Source organism: Lynx rufus, unplaced genomic scaffold (assembly GCF_022079265.1).
Source record: "Lynx rufus isolate CCGP_SWC_20201006 ecotype Redwood Valley unplaced genomic scaffold, mLynRuf1.p SCAF_13, whole genome shotgun sequence".
NCBI lineage: Eukaryota > Metazoa > Chordata > Mammalia > Carnivora > Felidae > Lynx > Lynx rufus.
In genome coordinates, this window is record NW_025814827.1 from 54,790,466 (window position 1) to 54,815,234 (window position 24,769).

Consider the following 24,769-nt stretch of genomic DNA (forward strand, 5'->3'; position numbering starts at 1 on the left):
AATACGTAGGAAGTTATGAAGATGGCATTAAGATACCAGTAAATCCAAAGAAAACCTATGCTAATCAAGCTATCACATCTTATTATATTTTATTCTTTTATCACTTTATTATCCCTCAATAATATAAATGGGACCCCCAAAAAACTACAAATCCTAACCTGCCATGCTGAGATAGAATTTCCATCTTATCCTGGGTATTTTCTAACCAGGGTCTTACAGTAGATCTGAAAGCCTAACCTGGGAGTTCATTCTCCAAACCACTTGCCACTAACATATTTTTCTCTCAGGTCTGACCTTCTGTCCCAATTTTGCTGCCATCCTCTGTAGGAGTGGGGCCCAGCTGCAAAGCACTCTGGAAAAAGGGCTGAACCCAAAATGCCTCCAGTCCTCCCAGCAATCTCAATGCTCTCAAAAATCTCTTTAAAAAAAAAAAAATTACAAAAGGTTTAGGAAATTGTATGTTAAATGGCAGGTTTTAAGTGATATTTTTTATGTGCTAAAAATGAACGCTGTGTTATTCTTAAGACTGAAATATTTTTAAAGAAAGAAAGAAGCATCTTCCTTAAGCTGTTCCACTATGGAGATGACTGGCAACATTGCTACCTGTTCCTCATTTGTACCCAGCCATCTCAGTCAAAGGGGCACCAAATTCAATGAGTTGCACTGTTAGTACATCGCTGTACTTAAAAAGTATTTGCTCACCCCAGGGGGCCAAGCGAAGGCTATTGACATGCTTGCTTGATGTATGAGAAGACAAATTAGTCCCCCATCCTATCTACCAGCAGGGTACAGTGACCCTACATGGAAAAGTCAACTGAAACCACTGTATAATATATTTACATTTTTTTCCAGGAAACTTCAGAGTTACCAAATCAACTGTGTCTAGTGTGCAAATTGCATGCAAGCTAACAGAATGTGAATTAAATTTGAGGAAAGCCATGGTTTAGCTTGACTATGCAGCTGTCACTAGTTGCTACAGTCTTTTCTGGAGGAATCTATGGTAGCTGTGAGTGGGGAAGCACAGGGAGAAAGGAACTTAAGTGAAATGCTGTTCCTGGATCTGACTGCTTATTACTCATTGGCTCTCTCCTGCCCCTTACACATTCTTAGCTGTTTTCTAACACTAAGCAATATGAGAGAAGAATTTCTCTCTCAGCGTCACAAAGCTGGAGTAAAGATGGACTGAGTGAGCAAGGTTGAAAACATCACTGCTTACTTTTCCTTCTTAGGTTAGAGAAACATCTCAAAGTCCCCTGGGTCTGTGCTTGAGTTTAATAAACTTTTTTTTTTTTTTAACCACCACATAAGGTGATCGGACTTACTAGAAAATGAAGAGTGTCTCATATTTGCCTCACAATGCAGTTTGCACTAATCAGAAGAGCACAAAGGTATACCTTTCCATTATGTAGGTCATAATTGATATAAAATAAAATTTCTCCAAATTTCTACCATTAACTTGAAAGGATACTTAATGAAACTATGTGAACATTTGGATAACCGGCTAACCACAGCTCTATCATAGATTGCAGAGAGGGGGTTACAGAAGATGGCTGTATTAAAGAGTTCCTTAAAACTTGTATTTTCCTGGCATTTTTATAGTTCTGTCCTCCATTAAGCTCAGTTGCCTTTTACAGAAGAAGGCAGAAGTCTCAATGCATTCAATAAATACTTATTGGAAATAAATATATTATGGTGCTATATATGGCACCTCATTTTACAGGGCAAATGTTATAATAATCATGCCATGAATAATGTAAAAGAACCATCCTACACTTGTTCGAATCAAGCACAGGCCTCAATGTCTATCTTTTATTCATTCAGCAAACATTTGTTGTAGAGCTACTGTGTGTAAGACACTAGTCCTAGTTCTCAGCAGGCAAGTTTTGGAAGAGTTGGTAACTGAGGATGTGAAGATACCCAATTAACTATAGTACCATTGGATTGGAGCTGTATTTATTTTTCCTATTTCAAGGTAACATGAAGTAATGTCTGTTTCCCAAGTAAAGATCCCCAGTCTTGGCTCCTGTGGTGTATTTTGCGACACAGAATTTAGTGGCAGGTGAGTTCTAGCCAGCCTTCCTAAGAGAGAAAAGCAGCCAAGGGGTGAGAAAAGTGGTTAACTGAGTTAGCCAGCTGGGCTTACCGCCCTACTTCTACCAGCAAACAGCTGGGTAAATTTGAACAAGCGTTTTTAACTTCTCACCTATTAAATAAGAGGGTATTAATGGACGGTTTGTAAGGTCTCTTCCAGCTCTAAAATCTAATAAAGTGAATTGAAAAGCAGTGTGAGGAATATTAAAAATGCTCGACAGAGGCGCCTGGGTAGCTCAGGCAGTTAAGTGTGAGACTCTTGATTTCAGCTCGGGTCATGATCCCAGGGTCATGGGGTGGAGCACCGTGTTGGGCTCCGTGCCGAGTGTGGGGCCTGCTTGAGATTCTCTCTCTCCCCCTCTTCTCCTTTCCCACTCACTTGCTCTATCTAAAAGAAAAGGAAAAGAAAAAAACTGAAGAAAAAAGAAAGTGCTAGACAAATGTAAGATGTAAGGAGGAGGACTCAAGGCCCATAGAGTTTTGTCGAGCCCCGTATCGTTTTCAGTTTAGTACACCTGCTTTCTCATCTTTTTTTGGCCTAAGAGTCTGAAGGCAAAGCCTCCTCAGCTATGGGGTTGAGCGGGCTGCCTGCCCCTGGCCTGCCGCCTCCATGGCGCTCAGTGTTCTCAACAGAGTAAAGCTAAAGGATGGGAGGAACTCAGAGGTCCCTGCTCAGCCTCTCTGACTGTAGACACACTATCCGAGAAGTGGTAGGATGTCAAGGCAGACTTGGAACCAAATTCTACCTCCGCCATCAGCCTTTTCTACTCTTCAGGTTCTTCTTCTGTGAAACGGGAATTACCGAAACAGTTCAAAAGAGGGTTATGAGGAAGAGTCAAAGGAAAGTATGGAAGGGACTTGTACACGGTGGTCGGTAGCTACCCATAGTGTTAGTGCTATAGTTGAGTCTCAAAGCGGGCATCACTCCTGCTGCACCCTCTGATTAAAGCCATGTCCCAAAGCCCCCCCACACACACCGTAAGAACGCCTCACCACAGGTAGGTAGGAGTATGTGTGTCTGGGTGCCATCCTTTCTTATCCGCCAAACAGCAGCAACAACAGCAGGCATTTATTTTGTTGCTTGTTTCTTAAAAAGTAATTTCTTCTGCATGGTTTCACTCGATTTTCAAACTCAGGCCCTAGACAGGTCGAGCAAGTCTTGTTTTCAACTCAGTTCTTAGGGCCCCCACCTTACACCATTCCCAAGGAGTGACACTCCCAGGGAGGTGGCAGTGGGGGGGCCCTCTGTGTAGAATCCGACGTGAGTGGTGCCCCCCAGAATCCTACAGAGTGGCAGGACAGCCACTTAAATGCCAACTCTAAGTAGGAAAGTAAAAACCCAGGGACGTTAAATGAATGGTCCAAGGTTACACAGCACAGGAGGAAAAGATTCTCATCTCCAAGTCAAGTTAGGACTCCAAGTAGTTTGTACTTTCCCTTACGCTGTGTGACCTTGAGTGTGACACATACAGAGAGAATTTGATCCTATCATAGTCTTTGTCCACTATTAGGCTTTGGGGTATCCTGGTGGAAGATCCCTTGGGGTCACTGGAGGACGGTGACACAGCACACTGTGACTCAGTCTTGCTCTAGCTGTGCTGTACGTGGCACATCCATTCTATCATGGAAAGGAAATGCCTGCACACCCGAGCAAAGCAGGCTGTGGAGACAGCGGCCTACTCCTCCTCGCCGTTAAGACTGACTTGCATGAATATTCAATAGCCAGCACCCCTAAAAAATCTATTAATCTCCCACCTGTGTTGTCATCTTATCACAATCTGTGGTCTGTGCCAAAAGGCACATTGCAGTATTAAAGGAAGACTCAGAGTTTGCGAAGTGACAGAAATATTTATTAAAGTGCTGCAGTCGGACTCCGTGCAAAATGAGAGTGACTTCCTCATATTCACTAATCCCCAAACAAAATAACCATCAAGAAATATTAAAACACACATTTTATTAGTTTCATTTAATTTCTTAATTGCTCAAAGTCAGTTTACCCATTTATTGCTGTGTGAAATGCTTAGAGGCAAGGCGCACATTAAAGGGATTATTTCCATGTAATCCCTCCCTCCCAGAGGGTAGGAACTGATCACTTATGAATCCTGATTTACGCTCTGTAACAATATCAAATGGAGGAAATAGTTATTGTAAAATGATGGAGTCAGTAGTCGGGTAATACAGTAGGAGAGTGTAATTTAATAGCAAAGAGAAAGTACCTCATTTTCGGTAAAAGTTATGCGAGCCTTTTCAGGAATAGCTATTAACCAAACTGAATTTAGCCTTCCATTTTTCTGGCTATACCTCCGTTAATTGATAGATGTTGAAGATGGGTAGCCTGTTACGATTTTAATCAAATGGTGTCCGGGAGTAGATGTGATCGTTTTGCTGGGACTTGGAGTTCTGGGGATAATAATTGCTCCGGGCATTATGCTCTCTGTGACAGTTCGCCCACTGCTGACCTTCCTTCTTGGAAGAAAGAGCGTAGGCTCTCAGGTGGAATTTGGAGGGATGCTGCAAATCCCCCAGGAAAGGGAGATGAGGTAGCAAGGAGTTGTAGGGACATATCCACCAAGAAACAGGAGAGTCTGAACTTCTGGCACGTGGGTGCATCATAGCTGGCCTGAGACCATTAAACCCCCGAGGACTAGGGAAACCCATCAGGGACCCAGGAAAGAGCTTTTTCTTGTTCAGTTGCTGACACATCTCTCCCTGTCATAGTAGCTGTAACCCAATGTTATTTTAGGAGCGTTACTGCTCTTCTTGGAAGGAGGTAAGAATTATACCATCAGAAGAGTACAGAGGTAAAGCCAATCCCTTAGACAGCACACAACTTCTTAGAACAGCATACAAGCTAGACAGGGGCCACGCCTCACAGCATGGAAATAAGGCAGTGCCTCCATTTCAGCTGACCCCCTTCTGATATCTGTTGTTCATTCCCTACCTGTAGAATCAGCCTGATACAAAAAGTATACAAAATGAAACATTTTCTCCCTCAAGGAGATTTGTACCGTGTATCTTATTGGAGTGAAGGCGAAACAAGCTGATACTGGCAGGAAAAAAAAAATGGTGGGTTCAGACCCCAGCTGACCTCTTTCGCATGGAAGATTCTCCATATGATACCAAACTAATGAGTAATATTTAATGAAAACATGGTGCCTTTGCATCTATTTGTAAGCAGCATTTCTTCCATCTAAATTTTACGTAGAAAAAAGCTGGTATGTATAAATACACATCTTGGAATTCTGTGTATTTTAAGGAAAATACTCATCCGCTATCTCTGGCTGTTTCTCTACAAAGCCCACACTTCTCAATAAGAAAACCGTAGGATTCAGTCAATCATCCGGTTGACACCAAACATGCAAGTATTGGATGATGCGTGGATAAAACAGCTGAACGAGAGAGGCAGACTCATCCACATTTCCCAGAATGTTTTGGCTTTATGCAAACAACAGTACATGCGAAAAAACTGGGCTCAACAATCGCTAACTAAAGACCTACAAAAACAACCTTTGTCTTTCAACTTCAAGAATCCCTAAGCACTTAAGGATAAAGACTGAGAACCAGGATGGTTTCTGGGGTCTGCACATATTTCCTTTCCTGCTCAAGATCTGAATCACAACCGTGCTGAATTTGAAAACTGAGAAGCTGTTGACACCTTTCTTTCCACCCTTTCTCTTCCCCCTCTAGGTGGAGCTGACAGGCAGCAGCGTCTTTGACTATGTCCACCCGGGGGACCACGTGGAGATGGCAGAGCAGCTGGGCATGAAGCTCCCGCCTGGGCGGGGTCTCCTCTCGCAGGGCACCGCTGAGGATGGGGCCAGCTCAGCATCTTCCTCCTCCCAGTCGGAGACCCCTGAGCCAGGTGGGAATTGCGATTCCATCGTGTGGGATGGTGGGCAGGACCTTTGCCAACGATTGCACTCGAGTTGCCCGTGTGAAGAGACTATAAATAGGTCTAATGGTATTTAACAATTCCATGCAGCTTTCTGTCCCATGCAGTAATTAAATAAGGAGGAGATTTGAAAATAAGGAGACATTTTAATAAGTATAATCCTGAGATCTAATTTCAGTTGAACAATACATAGAGAAGGTACTAGTTCCTTTAGTTTCTCTTTCAAATTACTAGAGGGAAAAGGTTCAGATTTGGAAAGCCCTCTTCCTTTTATTGTCACCATGGCTAAATGTAATGCATTTATTTATTATTCAGCAAAATCTATAATAAAGGTTCCTTGAATATTAGCTTGTAGAGAATTAAAAATATTAGGGACTTGCAGAAATCTTGGTTTCTTTCTTTTTTTTTTTTTTTTGTAAGCATCAGAAGGTACTTGAAAGATGTGAACAGATAAATTAAGGCTAAAAAGAAAACAGAAATGGCTACATTTTAAACTGCCTTTCCACCCTCAGTATTTAATTAGATCAATTGTATAGAGGAATGAACAGAGGTGACATTCCTCATTGGGATTCCTTCCAGGACTCTTATAGACTTTGCATTCAGAATGTTCCCATTTTCATTGTGTTGTACTGATGATAATTTAAGTATTAGGGGAAAATCCATTTATAAATTAAACAAAATGACTTGATATCCATCAGTCCCCTAGTTCATCAAGCTGTTCAAACACGGGGAAGATTGGCTGGTCGGCCTGGGTCTTCCGAGAGCGCTGGTAATTAGATCTGCGAAGGATTTATTCTTTGCTGATTGGGGCTTTAAATTAATTGAAGTTCCACATTTGTGGTTTTGTCCTTTTTGTACTTTTTTAGAGGAGATATTTCATATTCTTGTGTGGTGGAGTGCTTGGCCAAGCAGCAGTGGTTTAAATGTTAATTTTTCTCATGAGAAGTTTAAGATTTTTAATGAATCAAGGCCTGATTTGAAGTGCAAAGTTTTATTTGCTTACTTGGGAAATTATTTTTGCACTCTTTAAAGATGCTTGTACTTTACCTGATATGTTGTTTTAAAACAGCTTTGCAACGCAAACTGGTTTTGTAGAAAGAAACATGGGGAAAAAACCTGTCTTAAGATTAATACTAAAATAATTCTAAGAAAATACTTAAATTTGACCTGCTTAAAAATAACCACAGTATGTTTGCTCACACAGAAGGGGGGAAAAAAATAACCTATTTACCTGTTTGGAAATATGTTGATTCCATCTAAAATCAATTCATGTTTCCTTGGCTAAGTTATCTGCAGCTTCTAGGACACCATTCTGCAGCACTGATGAGCCTCTTTCTCCAATGAGCACCAGACATGAGAAGAGAGAGTATTTGAGACTACCCTTGGCCATTTACAAATGAAAATAATTCGTTCACAGAGAAGTCATACATTCTTCTAGCGTTGCTCACTGACTTCACTGAATAGATATGTCAGTGAGATCATTCAAACTGCTTTTGGTCATTAGAATATTCCTATCTGGGCAGATTGGAGAAGCAGCACATGAAAATAGGTTTTTACTCTTCCTTTCTGGATGATGGATTGGGAAACCTGGCAGCTCAGGACTGTCCACACTCAGTGTGTAAGAGTTCAAGTTTATAAAACCCTTGTTTCCCTGACTGACAAACTCTCAAGTTGAGAAGATCTCCAGCCTTCCCCCTGGGCAGCCTTCCCTCTCCGTCAAAACCAAGGGCTAACCTTCTGCCCCAGTAGGAAGCTCAGACACCTCAAGGCTGCCCTCCCCCCCCCCCCACTGGTGCACAGCTCCAAGAGAAAGTTCTCTGAATATGGAGCCAAAATCTAACTTGGCTCCCACTGACCCCACATCTGCCCTCTGGGGATCTCATTTCAGATCTCATTTCAAATCTGCTTCCTCACCATCCTAGCCTCTCAAATACGTGAAGTCAGATACACCAGATTCTCCCTCCCTCCGTCCTGGCTTCCTTCTCCTTTTCAGGTCAAACAGCATGGAATCCTACAACCGTTTTCAGTGGCATGTTCCTAAGACCCCCACCACCCTAGTCACCCACCCCCGGCTGCGCTTCAGTTTGTTAGTGACCCTCTGAGAACTCAGTGAAGTCCTCTAGATGTATTCTGACTAGGACAAAGCAGAGGGGCAGTCCTCTTTCACAGTTTAGGCTACTGTACTTTTCTTGAGACAGCCTAAGGTTGAATTGGGTCCTCTTGGCAGCCAGGTCACACTGTTGATTCATATTGAGCTTCATGTCTCCCCAAACACATGTTAAGGGTAAGTAACTTGTCACTTGGAAAAGATTTTGATCGGGAGAAAAAAAACAAACCACAGCCTGTAAACCAGTTCTGCAGGGATATCTCGAGCTCAGGTCAAAATCAAACTGGTTTAAGATTGATTATAAGAACTCTGATCAATCCCATGCCTTCCACGAAGCCCCAGGATACATAAAACAACTCTAGGCACACTGTTAGAACTCCGTTCCCACTTAGAATCTTTTAATTCTGGATATTAGAAGAATAACATATCTCCTTTAAAGTTACTGTGTCGTTCAACATTGAAGTGTGATTGACAATCTCCTTGGTTTCTTTCCCGGCCCTCCCAGCCTTCTTTGAGCCAGCCTAACTAGTAAAATTGGAAATTCTGCTTTCTACATTTCTTAACAGCCGGGGCTCATTAGCGACAGTCGTGTAAGAAGGGTTTCTCTTCCTTGATGAAGAGTCTATCTCTTACTATTACAAAATGTGAAACTTACTTTGCCTTAAAAATCTGTAGCCTTGGTTATTTTCAACCTTAGGCTTAAAAGGCAATTAGACTGACTGCTCAAATACTGAAAAGCAGCTCAAGGTGCTACCTTTAACTAAATATCTTCACTAATGCAGATCACTGCTCCAAGGGAATTACTTAAAAAGTTCATGTCAGGCACTACATCCCAAAGCTGCTTATGTTTCTTACAGGCTGAAGGAATTTTAACAAGATTTCCTAATTCTTAATAATATGAGGGGACATTTTTGAAGACTTGTTCATTGCATCGTAATCTTTTAAACGATGATGAAACACAGATTCTTTTTTAAATAGTAGTGTAATTTTGTTGGAAAGGGGATATCAATATGTGGTGATTATGAAAATGAAGGTATGGACTTCTTCAGAAGCCCTGATGTGTTCAGTGTAGCATTACTAAATGACTGAAATCTAAATAACATTTGGCATTATAATAAAAGGAAATAAGTGACTAAACCAGCCTAACAGGCAGTGATACTGTGCCGTAATAAGAATTCTGTTTCTTTGAACTCCCAGCCCTGTGACTGTCTTATCTTGAACCGGGGGGGGGGGGGGGGGGGGGGGGGAGGAATCTCTTGACTATTGGAAACCCAAATAAATATTTGATATGTATGCATCGTTAGTCATAGTTGAAGTAAATACGGTATTTCTTTTAGAGAAATCTTAAAGCAGGCAGAGGAAAAATACATGAGAGGCCTTGTTTGAAAAGTTAAGTTAGACCGTTCTAGAGTGCCTGCCTATGTAGGTCTAAACATTTTGGAAGAGCTGGTATCAACCTGAGGCTCCTGAAACAGGGGACAGGGGGAGCATACAACCTCTGGGACCTGATGGGACCTTTTCTTTTTCCAGATCTGCGTGTATCTTTTCATTACTTTCAATGATTCTGTAATCTTGGGATTATGAGTGCTATCTTCTTCTCTTAATACATCTCAGTGCTGCATCTTTTAAGTGCTTAATAAACAGAAGAGCAGCTCCTTCAAAAAATCTGGAGGAACTTTAAAAATCTCCTTATTTTGAAAGTGTTATATTCCTTAAGTGAGGTCGTAAAATTGGGTTTTATTCTTTTTTTCTAATTATAAAATTAACTCATTCTTACTGTAAAAAGTTTAGAGAATGCAGAAAAGAATAAAGACCACCAAAAATCCCACTACCCCAAAATGACCACCGTTCGTGTGCGTTCTATGTTTCCTATCTTTCCAGATCTTCTATTCCTGTATACATATATAAGTATGTAGTGGTTGGGGGGGAGCGGGGGTCTCTGTCTGAAATAAGATAACATACAGGCTTCTGGTAATCTGCTTTTCCACTTAACCTCCCAGGCAACTTTCTCTGTCCCGTCTCTCACTTTAACATAAAATGTCCTTTCTGTCTCCAATGGTTTGTTTCCCACTAGCTAACAATCAAGTCCCAACTGTAGGAGCCCTGGCGGTAGTAACATACCTGGGCCCTGCTTCAGAGGGAATTCAGCCAGGACAAGAGGTTCTTGCAGCTTATTGAATGGGTACGAGCTCATAGAGAGAGAAATCGATACTGCACCAGGATTTAGACAATTTAGCAAAATGTATGAGACAGTACTTTTGGTCAAGAATAACTATAGCAGCATGGTTAACCATTGATTGTCTAACGTAGAGGTTACTGCGCTCTGTCTCAAGTTTCAGGCAGACCTACCCTGTTATGGGGGGGTTAACATCATCATCTCACAGTATGATCTTTACGCTATTATGCCTACTCTATATCCTGAATATTTTAAAGACAAGCAGAACTGAAGCAGTTGAGTACTTGCCTGCATGGAAATAATCTGCATTTTCTACTTATGCGTCTGTGCTGTGGTAAATTTGATCAGCACTTGATTCTACAGGAACACAATTCCTCAGAATTCATTAGACAGTGTTCACAATAAGTGATGTAATTAGAGGAATAAACGGTTAGGAGTAACAATAATGAATGTAAAAATTTATCTGAGGATCAGGTTCTATTTTGTTTCAAAAACTGCTTAGATATGAGATACACTTGTATCTTTAAGGGTGAATTATTTACCATCTAATGTACTATTGGTGGGGGTGGGGTGATGTTCTTTGATTCTTTTTGTTGTTGTTGTTGTTCAAGTTTCCTATCAATGAACTGAATTTAGAAGTCAGGCAAGGGAAACCATCTTACTAACCCCACATCCAACCTCAGTCCCCAGACAATGTGACTGTATCTACAGCACTTTCTGCTGTACTGCAAATGTCAAACAGAAGGTGTAATGGATTTAATATTAGCGCTGGCCAAGGTGTTGAGGGAGCTGTTAATAATGTCACTCCAGTTATTGATCTGAAGCCTTTAAAAATCAAAGAAAAGTGAGAGATCCCCTACTGGGGAAAGGCACACAGTGACTGGTTTTTATTGCCAATATATTTCTACATATAGAGTGGCAACTTTCTGGAATTATGTTATCACCATTAATCTCTGTGAGATTTTTGAAGTCGTTATATGGTAAGATAATATCATGGAGACGGCTCCGCATGCTAATGCTAAAAGACCAGACCGAGTTCTTTTAGACATCAACAGCTTAATAATTTGCGTGGTGACTACAACATTCAAGTTGTCGAACGTAAGACGTTTATTAGCACTAGATTTACTCTTGATGGCAATGTTGGAGCCACTAGAAGTGTAATATACAAACCGTATAGTCACTAGCGTGAGTTACTTTCTACTTTTGCCTTTCTAAAACTCTGACTACACCAAGTAACTACAAACCATGTGGTGACTCACTTGAGATGGAAATGAATTTTGTTTTGCAATGTGCGTACTTTTTCAGGAAACTGCTAATCCTTCAATCTGAATGGCAGTTTGCCTGCAATGAAATTTCTGCTTTTCATGGTCCCCAACTAATAAATGAAATTAAAATGTATAATTTATGTTGAATGTTTATCAAACTGTAAACACACATTTAATTCCTTTCCATATTCATACAATATAAGCAAAGATAAATCCACCAGATAACGTACCACGGTTATCTCTGATGAATCGCATATAAAATGCATCTCTACTATAGCCGTAGCCATGATCCAGACTAGTTCGCAATTAGCCAAAACTGGCCTGCCTCCTGTTAATGCCCATGTGCACATGTATGTGTCCAATCTAGTAGTCAGAAAGCAGCCTAACCAAAACGAATCTTTTCATAACCCAAAGAGATCATCACTTATGCATAAATTCAGCTTTTATCCAAAAAATCACATATGCAAAATTATTTCCCTTAGCTATAGCACTGTTATTTAGAAATGAAATAGAAATCCTCTTTTGCCATCCCTGAATGAAGATGACGCATATGCACTAGAAACAAGTCAGTGCCATTCCAGAGACTGACTTGTCCAAGCCAGTTCTTCTTTTCCTCAGACACACTACCCTGATGCAGTACCAGTGTTTTTCATGCAGAAAGTAGACTCTCTTTATTTTTTTTTTAATTTTTTTAACGTTTATTTATTTTTGAGACAGAGAGAGACAGAGCGTGAATAGGGGAGGGGCAGAGAGAGAGGGAGGTACAGAATCGGAAACAGGCTCCAGGCTCTGAGCTGTCAGCACAGAGCCCGACGCGGGGCTCGAACTCACGGACCACGAGATCATGACCTGAGCCGAAGTTGGATGCCCAACCGACTGAGCCACCCAGGCGCCCCGAAAGTAGACTATTTTTAAATGTCGCTTTTATCCCCAGCTATGCTAAACAAGATCACCTGGAACTTCCACAAAAGGGAATCAGTATTTTCCAGGGCTCTTTTCCAGGGCTCTCTTCTGGCATGCAAGGCCTAGGCACACATCACCTTCATTTGTGTGTTCTCACACTTTTGTGAGCTTGTCTGTGTGTGATGAGGACATTTCAAAGCGACCTTATACTTCGAGGATCTTGCCTGAGGGAGCCAAAGAAAAGTCAGGAAAATCTCTTCTCCCTACCAGGCTGTGCTGGCCTGGGACCTGAGCTCTGCCCTTCTGGGCTAACCTCCAGATCACACAGCTTCAGTGCAAGGCATTCTTCTGGGGCTTTTAATCATCAATTGACAAAGCCAGCCACTTGTTTTGTTTGTTTTAGTGAAGAGGGACGGATCATTCCTCAGCAAGTTGTCTTGGGTTTCATTTCAGAAACTCTGCAAATGTACCCCGTATCACCATAGGTAAAGAAAAGTCAAAATTATGACCTAGAAAGCTATATGAAATAACTGTTAAAAATAATGGGTTGAAAAAATTGACACCTCCAAACCCATGTTGGTGACTCCCTTGGCTGCAGGAGAACAGCCTCTCTTTTGTTCCCAAAGAAGATGTTGGATCTCACCATAGCTCTGCTTGCCATTCTGAAACAAACTTTCTCTTCCAGAAGTTAAATCACAGTTGTTGCAACTCAAAACAAAGGGCAGCTTTTCCATAAATTAATATAATGGGATCCAAGGGTTATCAAATGGTTTGTTCAATAATAGAAACACGGGACTCTTATCAAAATACACCATAGTTTCACTCCATTTGTATGTAACATTTTTTTCTAAACCGTCTACTGAAGGTTTAGAAGATCAATTTTTGCAACCCATTATTTTTAAGAGTTATTTTATATAGCTTTCTAGGTCATAATTTTGACTTTTCTTTACCTATGGTGATACGGGGTACATTTGCAGAATTTCTGAAATGAAATCCAGGACAACTTGTTAATGGGTGATCTGTCCCTCTTCATTAAAACAAACAAAAAAAGTGCTGTCTTTGTCGCTGGATGATTAAAAATCATAGATTCTACTTCTAGAACTCTTGCCTTGAACAAAACACAAGTTATTTGCTTTTAATACATATCACTGCACAGAAATTTCATCCCTGTCCAAATTATACGATTCTGAATTCTTCGTCTGCACTAAACAGCAGATTTACGAAGGATCAGTTACCTGGCATTGACTGAGCTTTGCAGGGTGCACAGATCAGAAGAGGCAGAACTGGCTGGAAACCATTTCCACCCCTAGTGAGCAATTTACTCATGATTGCTTGGGGAAAATACTGGAAATATTGCTTCTGTGTAAAGTTTGCAACTTCCAGTTGTCAGCCCTTTGCCAAGCATTTATTCCCGGGTACAGCTTTTAGAAGCAAAGCACACTCAGGCCACTGTTGACATGGTTGGCACTCATATCCTGCTTCGGGTATGCAGAGCACAGAAACCACTAATTATAGGAGTTAATTCACACACTGTCCCTCTGAGGCAGGTCAGTGTGTTATCCTTATTTTACGGATGGGGGAGTGTCAGGAGGGAAGTGATGGAAATTCCAAGTGGCTTGGCACAAACCACACAAGTTACTTCAGCAGCCAAGGTTAGAGTTGGGGTAGGTACAAAGCCTAGGAACTGGATGGAGAAAGGACAGAAAACCCTGTTAGCAGACCTTGGAGAGCAATTTTCTCCAAGAGGCTTCTGACATCCAGAGAGAAACCTAACTATCCCCTTATGCACGTATTTCATCAGCTAAACCATCTTTTTGTTAAATATAGTCTCTCAGCTCTCAGAGATAAAATCTTCCATCTACTCCTTTGCCCTGCCTTCATCCCTACACCGAAGCACCTTATACCACAATAAACAGTAGCATCTGAATCAATTATAGGCAAAATTCAGCCCCGAGTCTCTTGGTCCACATTAGCTGTATGCCTCCTCAGCCAAGGGCACAGCCAAAATTGTCTCTCTGCATTTGGCCTCTGCTCTGCCTCAGGCTCTGGGCGGCTTTTCCTTTCAGGACCAGTCTTCCAAGGCAGGCGTGATGTGGCAAGAGAGCAAGAAGAAAAACGGAGTCCATCAGGAAGGAGTCAGTCAGATCCTCCCAGAGGTATCTGCTCATGAAACACAATCATGGTTTCTTGGGACCCATGGGAAACACCACCTAGCTTCTGTTGACAAAACTAGCTCGAGAGAGGGAAGAATTTGTGTCCTTTCTCTAGTTGTTATTAATTAGAGTGAATTCTTATTCAAGATCCAGGCCCACCTGATATCAGAGATTATGTAAACTGTTCAGTAGCCATTGATTGCACATCTGTCATGTGTCACATATTACACAAAGTACTGAGGCAACAAAAATGATGCTCCCTGCCTTCCAGGAGCTGACCATCATGTGAGGGGGACATGTTAATACAATATGCAGAAGTGTGATGATGACAATCTGGACACTGTGGTGTATGAGGAGGGTAGCACTGTATTACAAGCCACTGCTGTTAGCAGTCTTGGGAGAACTATCTCAGGTTTGAAACATCAACCCTGAAATTAACAGCCCATGAATGTTGCTTGTTTGGGAGCAAGTTGCTCTGACAATGGCCAAATATACACAATGACTGTCAGGGACTTTGATGCACAGGGTTGTGGGCTTCGGGTTGTGTTTTATTTAATTAACCTAAAAAAATGCCGGCTGCATGATAGGTTCACAGGAATATCAGTTCCTCGGGTTATCGATCTTTTTAGCTACATAGGAGTGTTCTGAATGGGAGGTGCTCCCAAACAGTCCCCCTTCCACTGATTTCGTTAACAATTTCAGGAAATGCTAGCTTTGGAAAAGTGTCCTGACTTTTTTTAGTTTTTTCTACTCAAGATATAATTTGTTGCTAATATTCTAGGATCATTAATGATGATACTAACAAATAGTTTTTGTCATGTGTTACCTTTGTGTTACAGTTATAAGTTACAGGTACAAGTTACTGTGTTACAGTTACAAGCATCGGCATGTCTCACACTGACCCTCAAGCAAAACTAGAGATAGTAAATGGTTTGCTTCACACCAGAGTAGACCATGGCCCTAGGATCTGAACTCAGGTTATGTGTTTGGGGCACTTTGCCAGGTGCTTGTAGAGAACACAAGAGGTGGAAGATGTGACATCTGCCCTTAGAAAACTGATCATCCTCAGAAGACCAACACACAACAACCAGAGAGACAAGAACAACAATAGTGCTGCTATTTTGTGAGGCATAAAAATGGCAGGTGGTATAAGAAATCAGGAAGAGGCTCAATGACTATGGATGGCTTTGATAAGGAGGGATGACTCACATGTACTGCATGAAAACCAACCTAAGAGCAAAGATGTAGGGATGATCTTCCAGGAGAATCATCCCAAGTGGCACAGTGGGATGCATTTGGGAGGCAGGAAGGAGCCCTGTCTTCCTCACTGAAACAAAGGTGCATGCCCATCTAGGATGGAGCCCAATCCTAGAGGAGTGCCAGGGAGAAGCATATGAGATTGGTATGGTAAGTTCTGGGTATAGCTTATTAAACAGAGCAGTGACCCAATGAAGACACTATTTCATCACTTAAAAATACAGAAATAAATTTGGAATTTAGAAGGATCTTCCCCTGTGGGTCACATTATACAACCACTTGTGGACTCTCGAATCCCTGTACAACAAAACTACTAATATTCATTGAATGGTCACCTAGTGTCAGACACGCTGCTAAATCCATTATATGGATTACCTCATTCATTCGTCACAAAATACTATGAAGAAAGTATCATTGTTTTCCCATTTTACAGATGAAGAAAAGAAACTGAGAAAAAAATTTTAATGTATAAAAATCATATAGTTAGTAGGTGCAGAGGCTAGGTACCAGAGTTTCCATTATTAACCATTCCATCAAAGTGTTTCTCAGCATGCCATCTAAAATAGCTGTCCAGCCTCAGCTGAGACTATACCCTCCATCCTTCCTAGGCAGCTCTATTAGCATATTCTTCCAATATTATCCTGATTCCTGTCTACAGGTAACTTATTATCACTGGACGTGATACCTGATCCTTTATTTTATCAAGAAAGTGCAGGATGTGTTGAATAGACTGGAAGTAAAGGAAACTATTCAAGAGGCTATTTCTTTCTTTTTTTTCTTTCTTTCATTCTTTTTTTTTTTTTTTTGAGAGAGAGAGAGAGAGGGAGAGAACGTGCATGAGAGGGGGCATGGAAGAGCAGAGGGAGAGAGAGACTCTTAAGTTGGGCATGGAGCCCAACATGAGGCTGGATCTCACAACCATGAAATCATGAGCTGAAATCAAGAATCAGATGCTTAATTGACTGAGCCCCCCAAACACCCCAAGAGGTATTTCTTTCATCCAAAAGTAGTGAGTAGACCTTGAGAGGAAATATTGAGAGGCCTTGTAATGGACCTAAGATAATAGAAAAATATAGAAATGTACCTGTGGTCAGTCTTTAGCCAGGAGCTAATAATGGTTAATACTCTAGAAATTATTCAAGTCTCAGGCTTTCAGATGATTAGGATTGATGATACCATCTGTCCACGCTTACTTTTTTTTTTATCAACTAGTAATAAAATCTGGAAAAATTTTAAAATTACATATGCTATTGATCATAAAATATTAAGATATAAATTCCCTTAGGGTTCAAAGCTGTTCCTCTTTACAGTTTATTAAAGTATATCATGTGCCTTTGGTAAAATATCAGTCTACAGGTCAATGCTTCTTACTTGTCAGGGGATTTCCTCTCCAAATAAAAATACCAGTAAGAACAATGACAAAATTAGTGACATCATAAAGAATTAAAACTCTGCTTTCCTGGTCCAACCATCTGTTTAAGTGGAGCAAGTGTTAATGTTGGAGGAGGGTCAAAGTCTTCTGTTGATCCACTAAATTACTGTTAGTAAAAATGAGGCAAAATTTTATATAATTGATAAAAGAAAAATGAGTTAAAAATTTGACTAATATTTAGGGAAATACTTTCTATTTCACAAAAGCAGTATAAAGTTATAAAAAGTATAAGCCAAATAATCTAGATATGTAAAACATTCATTCATTCATTCATTCATTCATTGTTTTACTCATTCGATCAATCATTATTTATTGCATGTGCATGGGCCAAGCCCTGTTCTAGTTGTTGGGATATACCAGTTACCAAGAAGGTCCTTGCTCTCACAGAACTTGTATGTCACAGAAACCACCAGACGAAAAGGAATCAAAAGGATCTCTATTGAAAGAATCAGTATGGAGGTCTCCATTTTATCAACAAGAGGTAAATCTATACATCAATTTGTAATGGACCTCCTGGCCTCTACTTTCTAGAATGCAGGGCAGACACAGATTCCAAGCCAGTACTTCCAAAATGTGTTCCTTGTAACTGTCCTGTGAGATGTTCTTTATTAAAAGGATCCCCCAGTTAAAGAGCAGAAGAAAAAGCTTCATAGCCTATCTTCTCATTGGTGATTAACAACAAGCATTAACTTATGAAGAGTTGAAATTTGTGTCATCAGTAAGTCTATTTTGTTTGAATTCGTCTTTCCCAGTTTATTTGATTATGGGAAGCTTTGTTTTAGAGAAACTCCTTATACCCCAGAAACACGTGATTAAGCACACACTCTTGCTTCTGCTAGCTAGATCCACTCCTTCCCATCCATGCCAGTCTCTTCTTCCAAGACCCTCCTGTGCAAGCAGCATCACTGTCTAGCCACTCAGCTCAGAGGTCAAATTATTGAGTTCCTGTGATAGTTCTCCCAAGTATCTCCCATCAGTGTTCAGAGCTTCAAGCTTTCCTAAAGGTGAGCTCATAGGAGAATCTAGTTCCTAATTAACTGTGAAGTTTTAGGTCAAGACCTGTCAGCTCCAAGTTTCATGGTTTTTAGAGCAGCCCTGGGCTTTCCTTTGCAGGGTCTCTTATTCCTCTTTTACCCTGCCCTTTCTATTCTTCATTTACACAGGCAGAGCACAAGTCTCTGGTTTCCCATACACCATAGTGATACACTGATAGGTTATGGTGAAAGAGTATGATTATACCTTCCCAGACCTCTGTACATGGCTTCCTCCCCTGAGTGATAACCCCAACCAGTTACCCCTGGTTATAGATACAAGACCCCATGTGAGAACTGTGGGACAGGAGACACAAGAGACATCAGTTACTAGATTGTTTTGTCTGATTTGTAGCGAATTAATTCACTTGAATTACCTATATGATGGATTTTAAAAATCTGCAGTCTTGTTAACTTGAAGGTTACTCTAGTAACTGTTAATGACATATGAAGATGACAGGCCTAACCCAAATTGTAGGACACAGTCCTTAAACTATTTCTGTAGCAGTTGCAAATATATAAGGACACAGGGTCTTGGAACCAGACAGCTTGTGTTCCTGTGTTGAACTCCTGCCTCTGTCACTTACTTGCTAGAAATGTGACCTCGAGCAAGTTCATTAACTTATATGTGCCTCAGTTTGCCCATTATAAAATTGTAGTTCTCTGGTATAGATTGGAGAATGGAGTGGGAATAATCACCTGTTGGTTTTAACTTCAAATAAATTAGCACATTAACATACCTTATAAGGGTGCTGAGTTTATACATCTAAAATGCTTAGAACAGTAGTATGGCACATCATAAATATTCAGTGAGTATTTTAATTATTGTTAATCATGTTGAGCTAATTATTATCTTATTACCAAAGTTATTCCTTATGGAAAAGCTAGCCAAGGGTTAGGTGACATAAAGTTGGCATCTTTATATGTAAGGCTCAAATTTGGACTTCATCGATGCCATGTTCCAGTTATCTGACTTAAAGGGCTCAGATTCTACATGGATTGCAGCACCCAACACATGTGCTTTTGAAAATTGCCTCCCTCCCTCTTTTCCCTTCTTCCCCTCTCCCCTTAGTTGGAGTCCTTTTGGAAAGGCTGTATTTAAGAGGAAAGATTCTTTTGGAAATGCCTACTTTACCTTCCTCTAGATTCTCCAGTATACAAATTCTGTCTTGCAAATTCACTTTTTTGTGTGTACTCAGTTTTCTTAAAACATAACAGAGGCACCTAATTCTTATTCTCAGAAGTCCGCCCCACTCTTTCTGGATTCTGAACACCAGAGTATGCCTGCTGACTTCCCCTTTTCTAAGGTTAGCTTGGAGGCTGGCCAGTTCCACTTTGGAATAGACCTTGATGTTGGTCTCCCAAGGTTTACAGCTTCTAGCCTGGCCTATTAAAATGTGTTCTGCTTATGACCCCATGATTTAACCCATGCATAGCGTGTATGATGTGCTTGACTTATGTTTTCCCTCTTTATCTGGCTGGACCATTGTGATGTCCCCACAGCCACAACACGGATCATGCTCCACGAAAGACAAAGCAACACAACACTGGAGGTTAGGTCTCCACAACCTATGGCTCCTTTTACTATCCAATCAGCTTTGGACCCTCTGGTCTGTACTGAAGAACAGGGTGGAGGTACTCAGCTATTTGTTTGAACTTTAAATGAATCAATTGATTTTGTGCAGGAAAACTTCATTTCATCACTAATCTTAAGAACTGAAGATTTGGTGGAATGCGCCTGTAAAAGCAAGAGAGACGCCCAGATGCCCTAGCCATAGGTACTATATATGGACTTAAATAAATAAATTAAGAAACTCATTTCACATAGGCCACCAGGCAGTCATGACATGTTAATGACTTTTAGTCACCACCAACCTGGACCAAATTCAAGCCAATGACCTATGGGTGAAAGGCTCTATATATCCCATTACCAATCCCCTGAGCCATCCCATCGCCCCTGACAAGGTCTTTTATCATACCCAGTACAGTGCAGTACGATAGTCCAAATTCCTTTACCATCAGAAAATCTTCTTCCATTTAGAAGAGAGCAAGTTAAAGAGAGGCAGAAGACCTAGTTCCTCAAAAGACAATTGCAATTAATTTTTTTTTTAATTCTGGAAGTTTCACATAGGTATACCTATACACACACATATAAATAGCATTGAGACTTTTTTTTTAATTCTAGTATTTTTTCTTCATGTTTACTCCACTGCACATTTGATTCTGCCTCTGGATATTTAGTAAACTGGCATATCTTGGAGTTCCATTAAAAAAGCCATTAGTTTTAGTTTAACATTTGTATAAAACTGATTCGTTAAACCCACGGTGCTTTCTTTCCTAGCTTGTTTTCAAGTGTCATGAATAAATGACTTAAATGTCCTGCAAGACAAATGTTCTTTAATCATCTAATGCACTCATTTATCCTAAGCCCTAACCTTAGTCCTAAATTAAGTCTGTTGCAAAAACATAACTTCATCTAAAAACACCCATCAATCCTACATGGTTTTGATAAGCACATTTAAAAAACATAAACAATCAGACAGTTGTCAATCTGGGTGAAGCCCAGTCCCATTTAAGAGTTATTCACCAGGAGCCATATTTCATGCCCATACTACCAGTAGAATTACAAAAGAGAATGGCTGGAATTCGGGTCTTTGCCAAGAGCTCCTACTGTGAAACTGGGGGATGGGACTGTGATTTACACAAGTTGAAAATGAAGCAGACTAGACAAAAGATAATCCTTATTCCACATCAGATACATTCTGTTTTATTTGTTTCGGGAAGCTATTAATACTTTGACAATGTTATAAATGCATTAAAATTTCATGATCACATATTTAGTAAATTGCATGTCATGCCTTTGATTAATTTTCATTTGTTCATGGTCCTAAAAATCTGTCAAGGAATCTGGCTGCTCAGAGCTCATACATGAGTAATGATCACCGAAAGGTTTGGTGCAAGGAGAAAAGAAGGGAAAGTTTGATGGAATAAACACTTGACTAAATTGGGTCCTTAATATCTCATAACTAAGAATTCGCATAGTTTGGTGAAATCTTCGCTTTGACAGGGTCCCAGTTTAATTCTGAATTCATATGTCTTTCATTTACCAATGGTGCCCTTTCACAGTAGGGCAAAGATAATCTTCCCATTTTTCCCACTGGCTTCCTTTGGTCCCGCAGAATTATTACCACTGGGCCCCTTAGGATTGCCGGATGCTCCCCCTAGCCCCTCACTGGGGCTTTAAAATTTTTTTAAATAGATAAGAGCATTCAGCAAATAGCTAGATTGAGAATAAACTCAAAAATTATCACCAAGGCCCTTCCTCTGCCATAATTTGTCAAATCTGCTGATAGGAAACAAATTCTATTCATAAAGATTTTATTTGGGAGGGGGGGAAACTCTTGTGATTTGGTAGCAATTCAATTATAGTTTTGTGAGATAGTGAGCCCGGAGAGGGAATCCAGACTGACAAGAAATATGACAGGACAGTTACAGAGTGTTTATGCAATTAAACTTTCACTGACAATACCTGCAGAATGATGAATGCGTGGGCGGAGGTGTGTGAGCACAGGCAATGCCCCACAAGTATTGCCCATTTTTCATTATTATACAACTGTTCAGATCTTTCAAGAACAGCCTGAAGTGAGGTGGAAAAGAGAGTGCTGTTCTGCAGCATGTTAACCAAATGCCTTTTTTTTTTATTCCCTCCCTCCAACGGGTCTTGATATGCCAGATGATAAAAGAACATCTATTTTAGAAAAATGTTTCAAAAAGATTAAGATTTACCCTGAGCTTGACATATATTAATTTTGGATACCAAAAGAGGTTTTTATTCTTTTTTCTATCTGCAACTTTATATCACTTCTCAACCGATAGCATAGTGCATAATTAAACTGTTGGGTTATTCATTTTATGCAAGCAGGTGCAAAGGGCACTATAAAAGTAGGATTTTACTGATGGTAGATTAAGAAAGAAAGGAGAAACTTAAAAGCCTTTTGTAGAGAACCACAAAAGCTTACAGACGAGATTAATTTGGTTGGGCAAAGTCTGTATTATAATGCCTTGGTCTTCCAAGGATATATGAAAACAGGAAAATTTCAGGATTTCAGAGCCTCAGAAAGACTGTGGGGTTTTTCAGATTAACAACCTGATTTGGGGGCTTTATGTGAGACTGTCAGTTTTTGGTGTGATTTTTATCTTTTTTTAACAAGCATTAAGATTACACCGATGTCTTAAAAAGCTTTAATTTGTGTAAACTTCACCTTGGCAAAATCAGCAGTGCCCAGAATAACAACTGAAAAGCAACGGCAAAGGGAATTCCTTTCAGACCCCAGAGATTGGATGATTCATTGTGGGGAGGTCAGGGAGAAAAATGTTCTAGCCTGTGGCACAAAGATGCAAAGGTTGATGTGAAAACCACGTGTCTTCCCTTAATATTTACACATCTATTTAAATTAATGAGACTTTACTCGGGAAAAGGAAATGAGATCCATCCCCAAACTGTTGGTTCCTTCATTTTGACCTCTGGTAAGCTGCTATTGATAATTTGTTTGTTTGTTTTTCTTTGTGTAATGGTCGATGTTCCTCTGTTAACATTCCTATCTCCTTTGGGGACATTGAAAACCTTGAACTTTTACATACAGATATTCAATGTTTTTGCCTAACCCCCATTATCACTTCCCTCCATTTGAGTCCACACCCAAAGGCAGAGAGCTGTAACAGTGTGCCTACCTAGATGGCTTCTCCTGGATTGAATTTGTGATTCCAGAATGAACTTCCACACGTCCATGTGGAGATTATTCTAAGTCAGACTCACATCCACAGACTATGTTTACATGATCCCATCATTTTACTAAATTCACTGAAATAACTGGTCACTTCAGTATCCACAAAAATGAGTTAACCTTATTTGTATTAGAAGTGACTTGACTCTACATTTCTGTCAAAACGATCAATCTAGAAATCCCCTATAAACCATGGTCTAAATGTAAGAGTTTCTCACAATTCTCTCTTTTGCCAAAAAGCTGCACTCTGTTACATCTCCCCGCAAAAAAGATCCGACTTTGTCAGATGTGATTTTTTAATATGCACTAAAATTGATAGTTAAAAAAAAATATATTGTTTTCACATTACTTAGGTGTTAAAATTACACGGTGGTGTTCCTTTATTTTCAAAAACCAAACCTAATCCTGTTAATTCAAAGTGAATAACAAACAGGACTAAGACTTTTTCCCAAGTTGTTACATTTATTCAACCTGCTTGTGTTTTGTTCTTCATCATAATTATTTCCAAGTCAAATCTGCACTGATTTCCTTGCGGACCCGCGTACCTCTGACTAACTTAAAGAATTGAGCTGGGATAATTCACACAATTCCTCAGGGGTCATGTTCACTGTTTTTTTTCAAGGACATTTTTATTACAAAGCTGATGAAATTTGCATATTAATTCATTTCTTTCAATTTTTTAAGATTAAATGTTGTCAACATGTATCAGTGCAAGGCTCTGACAGTGCTGATGAAATGGGTCAGTCAAGCTTGAACATTCAGAGTAATGCAGCCATCTGCAACCCCCTAGCCCCTTGTGGAGTTCTGTGCTACCATTGCAACTTGATTAAAAAAAAGTTTTATTCAATGCAGGATATTAAAACATTATCTAAGAAATGATATGTGTTCGTTTTTCCATTTACTCAGAAAGTGAATTTGACAACAAAATATATCTAAGGAGATCCTTGCTGACTTGGGAGTTAGCGTTCTGTCAGTCTTAATTAAACTACAGCCAAAAAAAGCACCCCTTGCCCCCCAAAAGTTTTAAATTTGGCAAAAGGAATGTAGGCGAGACCTTGAGTTTAAGGTTTCCTCTCCTGGTGAGGTTTGAGGTCTCTTCCCATTCGTAGTCTAATCGTAGTCTAAGAAAGAAGTAATGACCAGAAAGCTGATAGAATGTCAGAGATCTCTTGGAACTTATTTCCCAATGTCCTCAGAGGTGGACCTGCCTTTCATTTTATACACAGCTAATCAACATGAACACTCCTTCGTTCCATCCAAAACCCTCACAAAATGGTACTGATGTTTACGTGGAGATCTTCGTTTCTATGGAAGAACATCAAGCTGTATTGATTTATCTAATTTCTTTACCATGAAAACATCTACTTCCATAAGATACTCTCCAAGAGCAATCCCTTTAAGTGTTACATTGCCTTTCTATGTGAACCCTGATGGCCTTTGCAGATCATCTATTTCTCAGTGTCTGCTTCTTGGTAGAAGTCTCTTTGTGAGGTACATAATGCCTTGAATCGATTGCAAGGACCTTGCAAGGACAAAAGTTGTCTGGCTGCTGCTGTTTGAGTAGCAAGGAACCTACCACTACATTACTTCATTGGGCCTTACAAATCATTGAAATCCCTCCACAGCATGGAAAGTCACTTCCTGCACCTTGAAGTTCTTCAGGGAAGACCACACAGAA

At 40.2% G+C, this 24,769-nt stretch overlaps 1 protein-coding gene across 2 annotated transcripts in view; it reads left to right on the top strand.

Moving 5' to 3' along the window:
• The window catches only part of NPAS3 (neuronal PAS domain protein 3), an 849,973-nt gene that overhangs the window by 720,455 nt on the left and 104,749 nt on the right, over positions 1 to 24,769 (top strand). For both annotated transcript variants that reach the window (XM_047074637.1, XM_047074638.1), the window contains one exon: positions 5,779 to 5,953. In XM_047074637.1, the coding sequence (XP_046930593.1) occupies positions 5,779 to 5,953 (175 nt within the window). The remainder of the gene's footprint in view (positions 1 to 5,778; positions 5,954 to 24,769) is intronic.